Source organism: Sinocyclocheilus rhinocerous, unplaced genomic scaffold (assembly GCF_001515625.1).
Source record: "Sinocyclocheilus rhinocerous isolate Xijiao unplaced genomic scaffold, SAMN03320098_v1.1 scaffold934, whole genome shotgun sequence".
NCBI classification, from domain to species: Eukaryota; Metazoa; Chordata; class Actinopteri; order Cypriniformes; family Cyprinidae; genus Sinocyclocheilus; species Sinocyclocheilus rhinocerous.
Genome location: NW_015658752.1, coordinates 53,128 through 63,735, shown reverse-complemented (window position 1 = coordinate 63,735; position 10,608 = coordinate 53,128). Strand labels below are relative to the sequence as shown.

The window sequence follows — 10,608 nt, the reverse complement described above, 5'->3', positions numbered from 1 at the left end:
TGTGTGTGTGTGTGTGTGTGTAAACTGCTTAGTCACCTGTCATTTCCCATCATGACACTCGTGCTGTTCCAAAACCTAGGGAACTGAAATGTACCCTTATAAGTGACTGATTTGTGACGGGAGACTCGACTCACAAGTAATTTCAGAAGATTTTAGTAGCGGTGTGATACTAGTCTAAAAATCCATAGCGCACAGATATTTCACTACTTTTTGAGATTTAATTAATTGTATTTATAATCAGCATTTATTTTGCTTTGTCTGACATCTTGAAGTGATTTTAACAGTATTAATAAAAGAACCTATTATTTTATTTTATTTTGTTATTGTTGTTTATTATTTTATTCTTATTTATTATTTTATTCTTATTTCATTTTTTATTTTATTTTATTTTATTTTGAACAGTACTCTTCAGAACAGAATTAAATCATATTTATAATCAACATTTCTTTTGCTTTGTCTGCCATCTTGAAGTGATTTGATCACATTGCATTCTGTTTATAAAGAAATGTGTCTTTCGTTTCAGGACACCAGTTTTTATGTACTACATTTTTTCTATTATTTTATTTATTTATTATTTAATTTTTATTATTCTGTTATTTATGAAGTATTACACTCTTGTTTATATTATTTTATTTTGATTGGTACATTTAATTTTATTTTGATCTGTAAATTTCAGGATTCAATTATTCGTATTTAGAATCAACAGCATTCCGAGATTTGTTTTTAATTAGTCATTAACTAGTCCCAAAGAGCAGTGATCAAACTAAACTAAACTAAAAATACAATTATATATATATATATATATATTCATTGAATTATTGAATTATTCATATTTATAATCAACATTTCTTTTGCTTTATCTGCTATTCAATTGATTTTGTCACAATGCATTCTGGGATTGCAATAGATAAACACAAAGAATTAACAGCCTTCAGATATGATGCCTTAAAATACAGCCGGTATAGTCATCTAAGTTGGTTTTGGAGCAGAGCGAGTCACGTTCCTGTGGTCAGTGTTCACAGTGTCACATGATAATTCATAAAGAAAATCAGAAGTAAAATGTATCACATCACATCACTTAATTGAGACGATACTGTGTTTTTTCTAATGAAATTTACTAGACGGCATGTAATTACAGCGCGATGGGTTTTCTGTCACGCCAGATAATTTCATTAAACCTTATGCAGTTTCACCGCGCATGTCGCTGAATTTGACTGGACAGACATGTCGGATTCTGTCCACGCCGAGAATAAATATTAAAAGCTAATCCACAAGTTGAAATGGCTGTGACAACATTAAACATTTGGCTGCAAACTGGAGGAGAGAGCAGTAGTGTCATTTGTTTTCAGGTTTATGTTATTTGACAAGTACGGTAGCCACAAAAAGACACCAGCGCCACACTTAATGACATATTTTGTTACCTAATGCAATGAAATTATCAAAGCAAGTCTGTATCTGTGCTGAAATGCTGAGCTTTTCTCTTCACTAACTTTTAAACTAACGTCATTTCTGCTCAGTCTCTTTTAAATGATGTATGAAGTCATTTCTTCTCAGGTTCACATGATTCACAAGCTAAAAGTAACACTTTTGACTTCATTTTCAACACTTCAAAAGCTATGAGATGAATAGTGTATAATTATGTTTTATGTCTCTCTCTTTCTCTCATAGACTGGCATGACACTCACATACGACCCCACCACAGCTGCTATGCAAAATGGGTACGAGACAACAAGAGCTGAGAAAGAGCCATTGTTATTGTAGTATTATTTATACACTGTTGTAGTATTTATTCGTATTTTGAATTAGCTTTTATTTTTATATTTTTTCTATTCATTTTAATTTTAGTTCATGTTTTAGTACTTACTATTATGTGCTTTGTTATTTATTTATTTTTGTTATTTCTATTTAGCTTTTATATATTTTATTAAATGCTTCTGCATTTCAAATTTTTTTAGGTTTCAATTTTTTTGTTTGATTATTTTAATTCAGCTTTATTTTAAATTTAATTTTAGTAGTTTATTTAAATTTTAAATGTAGTTGATTAATTCTTTAAAAAATTTGTGATTAATTTTTAGTATTTTTATTTGGGAACATCCAGTCATTAAATTGTATATTTCCAACTCTATTTTATTTTATTTTTTATTATTTTATTTTATATATTTGTTTGTTTTTAGTTGCCAAAGCAACCATTCTAATTTTTATTTAAGTTTTTAAACATTTTAAATATTTAGTTTCATTATTTTCAACTCTATTTTTTTCTTTGAAGCTATTTTTATTTTATTTTATTTTTAGATGCCAAATCAACATTTCTAACTTTCATTTAAGTTTTTTTTTTAAGTTTTACATTTGTTGTTTCTTTATTTTCAACTCTATTTTTTCTTAAAGGGTATATTTTATTTTATTTTTTTAATGTATTTCAGTTAGTTGCCAAGGCAACACATTTTTCTAAACTTTAAATTTTTCATTTGATTATTTTCAGCTTTTTTTTTCAATTAAAAAGAACAATTTTAGTTTTAATAGTTGTAGTTAACAATAACAACCCTAGAAAGAGATTTATCTGCAGATTTATACTGCAAATACTTGAAAATGCCCAGTTCACACACTAGTTCAAGTACTTAATACTTATTAATGCTTTTCAGTATGGAATGAATTATATTTATATAATTACATAACAAGATATCTAAGAAGGCAGCATAATCGTACTCAAGGTTATCATGCTATATTTACAACCTGTCATAAATTATTGCTTAAATATATCGATTTGATCTTTCTACAGATTCTATCCGACCGCCTACAGTATTACAAACAGAATGATCACACAGACCCCCATTTCTCCATACATCTCCCCTGTGTCCACATACCAGGTAACATAATATCAAACTCTACTGCTTACAGACCGATGGAGGTCTCAGAGATGGATGCATCAGAACTGTCTTAGGGGACGCTGATAATCTGTATTTTATTGTTCAGGTACAGAATCCATCCTGGGTCACCCATCAGCCCTACATCTTGCAGCATCCGGTGAGTCTCAGCACTGCCCGTCTCTGATTGTCCTGAGCAGTGTTTGTTTGTTTGTGTGGGAGAAATACACTTGAACTAGCTCATGACTGCTCATAGACTGAGAGTGTGGGCGACGGGCACAGTGCGAGTCCAAACAGACATACTAAAGCAGAAACCACAGCAATTTATGGATTCATTCTGAGTAATCAGAATTAATCTTATGCCAAATAAAATTGTTAATAAACTGGTAGGTGGGCACAGTATTAAAGAATGTGCAAAGGTATGCATGCAATCAGAATAAAGAGTCTGAAGTTTACATTTATAAAGAAATGTTTCTTTTTATTTCTACATGTCCGTATTAATATAATAACTGGCTATACTAATAATTATAACATTAATTATTTTATTTATTTATTTAAATTATTTTTGTAATTTCTTATATTTTATTTTGTTTTATAAATTTTATTTTACTAGTAATAAAATAACTGGATATACTAATAACTGTAATATGTTTTATTTTATGTATTTCAATTTTATTTTTAATTTTTTTATTTGATTGTGTTTTATTATTTTTTTGTCTTATTCATAATTTGACATTTATTTATTTTATATGATAAAATAATGACATTTGTAACATTACTGTGGAAAAAGTTGGACTATAATATTATTTTATTTTATTATTGTCATATGTATTTTGTAGTTAATCTCAAAATCATAGGAAAAAAGTTTCGTTACTTGAAATAAAATAAAATTATGAACTGAAAGATATTTAAAAACTTTCATTTTTGTTTAGTTTATCTTCAAGTAATAAAATAACTAAAACTATATAAATTAAAACAAATAAATAAAATATATATAAAAAAATTTTAAAACTATATAGACATAAATATATGTATGTATATATATGCACACACACACACACACACACATATATATATATATATATATATATATATATATAAATGACAAAAATACATAACAAAATTACTAAAACTTTAACCAAAAAGTAAAGTGAAAACAGAAAATACAAAAATCAAATCAAATTTAAAATATTAATAGAAACTATTATAGTTTGTATCAATGATACTAAAATAACATTGCTACAAAGAACAGACACCTTGATTTTAGTCGGATATTTCATTCAGTAGTTTCATTGTTTGAGAAGCTGCTTTTAGAAGCAACATTGACTATAGCAAAATGAAACAGTTGACATTTTATCATTGATAAGTGACATGTGTTTCCTACTTCTGAAGGGCAGCAGCGGCCGTCACTGTTGTGCAGGAAACACTGGTGTGAGTGTGTGTTTGCATACATGCATTAACCCTGAATCACACCCAGATGCTGGATTGTGTGTGTAATAAGTGAAGCTTCATGAATGACTGTCATACAGGGAGAGTCTAAATGAGACTCTGTGTGTGTTTGTTTTCAAGAAGGTGTGTGTAACGTATATCAGTAATGTGTGCTATAATGACTGGTGTGAGTCAGGACGTATAGAGCTGAGTGTTGTTAATCAGAAATGAGGAAACTGTGGCATTTAAAGGCCAGTGATGGCACTGAGTCTGACTCACAGCGTAAGAAACCAAGACTCATCACGCACGTCCCAGAGAGACCTAGGGCGCTCCAATTGCCTGCCAAGTGGGCTTTATAGGGTGTTGGGCCATGATAAAAGAGATCATAGGGCGCGTGAACTCTCAAATAAGTCACATTTACTTCATATTAAACATCACAAGCATAATTTATCCCAAATTTCAAAGAATACCATGGTATTACTAGTATTAGTTTGCTACTTTTTTTGGTGAATACAGCAAATTAGTTTATTATTGAAATAAGCAAAAATATTCACAAAAATATACATCCAATCATTAAGTTGCTTATTTCCAACTTTTTTGTAAGAACATTATTTATTTTATTTTATTTTATTTTTTATACAGTCATTTGCCAAACATTTTATTTTTAAGCTTTATATTTATATACGTTTTATTTTATTTCAGCTTTATTTCAATTAAGGACAACAAATGTGAATAATTATAGTTTTAGAGAACTATAACGACACTGAAAAGATCATGTCAGCATACTGCAAATGCTTGAAAGTACATAATACACACATTGAGTAAAATAGTCAAGTATTATTTATACTTATTAATTATTGTATTTTATTTTGTTCAGTTAGTTGGCAAACAGTATTTTTCATTTTTACGTTTTTCATCAATTTTTTATTTTCTATTTTGTTTTATATTATATTCATACTACAAATGCTTGAAAATACATAGTACACACATGTTGAGTAAAATAGTCAAGTATTATTTATTTATTCATGTTTATTTTAGCCAAAGCAACATATTAAGTCTGTTTTTTTATCTAATAGTTATTATTTTTATTTTATTTCAGTTAATCACAACAAATTGTGATAGTTTGAGTTAACAATAACAACACTGGAAAATGCAGTCACATTACTGCAAATGCTTGAAAATACATAGTACACACATATATCGAGTAAAATAATCATACTTATTTTTATTTTTATTTATTTAAAACTGGCCAGTTCTAAAAGGAAATGTATGTATGTGCCTTTCTTGCTTTTTCTTCCTAAACGAATAAATGTACTGTAACTCTCTCGTTGTGTGGTAGGGAGCAGTGATATCGCCCTCTATAGATCACTCCATGTCTCTGCAGCCCGCGTCCATGTTGGGTCCTCTCACTCAGCAGATGAATCACCTCTCTCTGGGCAGCGCAGGAACGGTGAGCACAATCAACACTTGAGTGCTTACATATGTGTTGTTTTGTTTCTTCAAGATCGGCAAAATCATTTCCAGCTGTTAAAGTCTGTGTCTGTGAATGCAGACAGAATGCAACAGCGTTTGCATACTGCAGTATACACTGCATACTGCCTACTATTTTTTTTAAATTGCAACAGTAGGCACTATATATCAAATTCAGGGCTCTGAACCGGTTCAAGGAACGAAAAGGAAAACCGGAAACGAACGAAATTTTGACAGGAACAGAACCAGAAACTAAATCAAATTTTATAGTTCCGAACAGAATCGAAAATTTGAAATGGCCATTAACCGGTTAATAACGTTATTTTATCGTTCCATTTAATATTTGAAATTTTCTGTCAACCAATCATGAATTCAAGTAGTACGGCCTATGCACTCAGCTGTGAACTCATCATAGGTAAGTTAGAGTTTATCTGAGGATAGTGTAAGATGGATTCAACAGATCACACGCACCTGCAGCGCTTCTGTCAATGGAGAAAACAGAATAAAACTATAGGCTTACATAAAAGGAATAGCTTATATTGCCCTATACACAAAATATATTTCACTTAAATCATTGACAGATTAACAAAATGAAAGAAGAAAATGTGTTGAGTTTCGGATCATTGTGACGTGATCCAAAGTTCACTGAAAGAAAAATGAGAAGGCAGAAAGAAGTTTTATTTATTTTGCAAAAGCTTTACAGTTTTATTTATTTTACGGTTTTATTTATTTTGCAAATATTGACGGTTTTGAATGATGTCTTGCTTCTCTATCTGTATAACCAACCAGTGTTGGTATGACGACATCGCGCCGGCGCCTCACGCGCCCACAGACACAACATATTTTGCAACATTGCAGCCTGTTATTATTATTATTATTATTATTATTATAGGCAAAAAAAAAGTTTAAAAATAACATAATTAACCGGTATTTATTCTAGGCAAACCAGTTTCGGAACGATAATAATACAGAGGAACGCAGGAACAGAAATGTTAAAATATCGATTCTGCTCGGAGTGAACCGATTGAATTATTATTAGTTTTTTCGTTTTCAAGCCCTGAATACAAAAAATGTGTATGGTAAATTGCTGTCACATGACCTCATCACATTGCATATGAAATAAAAAGTTATTTTGCATTTTAATTCAACTTTCCTAATTTCCTAACATTTAGCAACCCAAATAATGAATCAAAATAGAATTATTAAAATATAAATGCAATATTACTTTTGTCATTACATTTTAAAAGGTCAAATGCATTGTCAAGTGAGTGCTTTGCATTATGAGACTTTTTCTATGCCGTGTATGCAGGGATAGTTTTCATTTGCATTTTTAATTAAACTTTCCTAATTTCCTAACATTTGGCAACCCAGTAAAATAATGAATAGAAATATAGAAGTATTGAAATTCAATTGTGATATTATTTGTCATTAAACCTAAAAAGGTCAAGTGCATTGAGTCAAGTGAGTGCATTGCATTATGGGATCGTTTTTTATGCCGTGTGCATTATTGTATACTGCACATTTTGGCAAATGCATTAGGTCCGAATATGCATGCATACAAATTTGCATGCTGTGCACAGTGTGCATACTATATACTGCAGAACTAGTATGCTATTTATAGCAAGCTGCATGACTAAACTTGAAAGCCACCTACTGGTGAATAATCAAGTTGCAATTAAAACATAAAATGGAAAAACATTTTCTGTGCATAATGAAAAATGTTAAGTTTTATGTTGGAAATTTTAGTGTAATCATATTTTTTTGTGTGTTACAAAAGACAGATCATTCTGCATATTCTGGACAAAGGCTGCAAAAATGTATATATTTAAACACATGCAGGCAACGCATGACTCATGCACAACTCAGCAGAAATGCACTAAAGCAAGCAAATATAAAACTGCTGACGGAATATGAGCACAAAACACAGCGTGTGCAGATTTGTAGCAGCATATGTTGGTGTGTTCATGTGAATCTCTCTCATCTCTCTCTGTGTAGTTTATGCCAGCCAATCCAGCTCTCCAGGGGCCGTATATCCCTCCATACACTCACATGCAGACCACCGCCGTCTCAGTAGAGGTGGGTTCATGACGAAAAACACTTTCCCAGACAGATTTAACCTCGTCCTGTACTGAAGAATTTCCTGAATTCACAATCACCATAAATGGAGAAAAGTTCAGGAACAGACTGGGCTTGTGCAACTGTGCTGAAATGTTCTGGAGAGAATCGCACAAAACCTGTGTAGAACATCTCCAGGGAACTGGACTCTAAATCACTCTAAATCACTAAATACTCTAAATACTCTAGGCAAGGCAAGTTTATTTGTATAGCACATTTCATACACAGTGGTAATTCAAAGTGCTTTACATAAAAGAAAAGAAAAAAATAATCACAACAATAAAACAAGGAATTTAAAAACTTTGAAAATGATTTTAAAAAATTGATTTAAGAGGTTTAAAATTAATTTAAGAAAACGATTATACATAGAATATAGTGCAATCAGTTCGGACATCGCACAGTGCTCATTCAATAAATGCACAGCTAAACAGATGAGTTTTGAGTCTGCATTTAAATGTGACTAATGTTTTAGCACATCTGATCTCTTCTGGAAGCTGATTCCAACTGCGGGCGGCATAATAACTAAAAGCAGACTCCCCTTGTTTTGGGTGAACCCTTGGTATTTCTAACTGACTCGATCCTAATGATCTGAGTGGTCTGTTAGGTTTATATTCAGTGAACATATCTGCTATGTATTTAGGTCCTAGACCATTGAGTGATTTATAAACGAGTAAAACTACTTTAAAATCAATCCTAAATATAACTGGAAGCCAGTCTAAGGACCTGAGGACTGGTGTAATACGCTCAGATTTTCTGGTTCTAGTCAGAATCCTGGCAGCAGCGTTCTGGATGAGCTGCAGCTGTCTAATGGTCTTCTTGGGAAGGCCGGTGAGGAGACCATTACAATAGTCCACCCTGCTAGTGATAAAGGCATGAACAAGTTTCTCCAAGTCTTGAGCCTTGTGGGACTCCGTATGTCATGGACGTCCACTTAGACTTGTGCTCTCCTATACTCACATAATAACCTCTCTCTTCTAAGTATGACCTGAACCATTTGATTACCATCCCAGAAAGCCCGACCCAGTTTTCCAGTCTCTCTAGTAGTATGTTATGATCGACAGTGTCAAACGCAGCACTGAGATCTAGTAGTACCAGCACTGATATTTTGCCAGATTCAGAATTTAAGCGAATATCATTTATTATCTTAATGAGCGCTGTCTCTGTGCTCTAAATCAAACAAAAGAAATAAAATAGAATACTTTGGAAGAAAATAAAGCGTGTTTTTAGGAACATTGTTTTTTGTTTTGTTTTTACACTGTGAGATTATTTTCATGCACTTTCTCCCTAAATCTTCATTACTGTGACGCATAATAATAATATAACAAGAATAGTAATAATAATAATAATATTTAAATTGAAGCACAGTATTTATAGATTATGGTAGTAGTTTATGCATTGCCTAATATATAATATATTAAATATTAAAATAATAAAATAATCAATTTAATTTACAGTATAATAAATTAATAATAATAATAATGTACAGTATTTTTACAGTAATACAGAAAATACTCAAATTGAGTCTAGTATTATATTATTTTTAGGACTGATGACATTGCTTTACACTGTGAGATTATTTTCATGACACTTATGCTAATTCTCCCTAAATCATCATTACTGTGATGCATAATAATAATGATAACAATAACAGTAAATTATTATTTAAATTGAACTATTAAAGTATTTATGCTTTGTAGTATTGTGGGTTTTGCCCTTTAATTTCTGTTAATTTCTGAAATAAAATATATAAAAAATATATTATAATAATAAAAAATGAATTACTGTATTATAATAATTTATTTTTACAGTAAACCAGATCATTTTTATGACAATTAAGCACTTTCTCCCCAAATCCTTATTCATCTGAGGCATTATAATAATAATAACAATAACAACAATTATTTAAATTGAAGTATTGCAAGTAAATTATTATATTATAATTTTTTTATTTTTACAGTATGTTTTAAAGTAATACAGAAAAAAAAGACTGAATGTGAAATCTAATGTCATCTTATTTTAGGGTGAAATATGAATATGTTTTGTGACATTCATCCCTAATAGCGCATGTAATCATTGAAAGATGTGAAGAAAACTACTTTCAGTCATTGATATTCTGACTTATATTACATTAGCACTGCAGATCTCTGTTTTGATTTGAACTTTCATGATCTGTGCTTGTTGTGTTGGTTTGGTGCATAAATGCGAGAAAATAAACCGCATGTTTTGTTGTAGGAGAACAGTCCACAACCTCCGGTGGAATCGTCCAGTGATCATTCACCTTATACCTATCAGCAGGCCAAGTGATGAAGAGGTAAATAAATCACACCTGTCCACACATATACATCACGTACCTGCACATGTGTGTCATTCTACCTTAAGCTCTTGGGACCCAGGGGGACAAAAAAGTTTTTGTTTGATTTTCAACGGTCGCTTTGTCGCGTCCAGTGTAGACAGACTTTAGCTGATGCGGCACGGCGCGACACGACAACTGTCGCATCCGGTGTAGACATGGTGTAACAGTTGCCTGTTACATCCTACAGTAGGCTACATAAAATTTCACTTGCCACATAAACAGAGTAAGGAGAGATGACTGAGGACGATGGCGAATGATTTGCAGATACCACTGACAAACATATAATCTTGTAAAATGTGTGGCAAGTACTGCCGCTCCATAGTATAAACAGAGTACGTGCGATCGCGAATCTAGAAAGTGAAAGTGAAACTAAAAGCGATC

General features: G+C 31.4%; 1 protein-coding gene across 4 annotated transcripts in view; it reads left to right on the top strand.

The window, feature by feature from the left end:
* Window positions 1–10,608, top strand: part of LOC107722911 (RNA-binding motif, single-stranded-interacting protein 1-like) — a 73,814-nt gene that overhangs the window by 59,423 nt on the left and 3,783 nt on the right. For all 4 annotated transcript variants that reach the window (XM_016531408.1, XM_016531409.1, XM_016531411.1 and 1 more), the window contains exons 8-13: window positions 1,669–1,718; window positions 2,777–2,864; window positions 2,971–3,021; window positions 5,629–5,739; window positions 7,755–7,835; window positions 10,107–10,185. In XM_016531408.1, coding sequence (XP_016386894.1) covers window positions 1,669–1,718; window positions 2,777–2,864; window positions 2,971–3,021; window positions 5,629–5,739; window positions 7,755–7,835; window positions 10,107–10,178 — 453 coding nt within the window. In that variant the 3' untranslated portion in view covers window positions 10,179–10,185. The remainder of the gene's footprint in view (window positions 1–1,668; window positions 1,719–2,776; window positions 2,865–2,970; window positions 3,022–5,628; window positions 5,740–7,754; window positions 7,836–10,106; window positions 10,186–10,608) is intronic.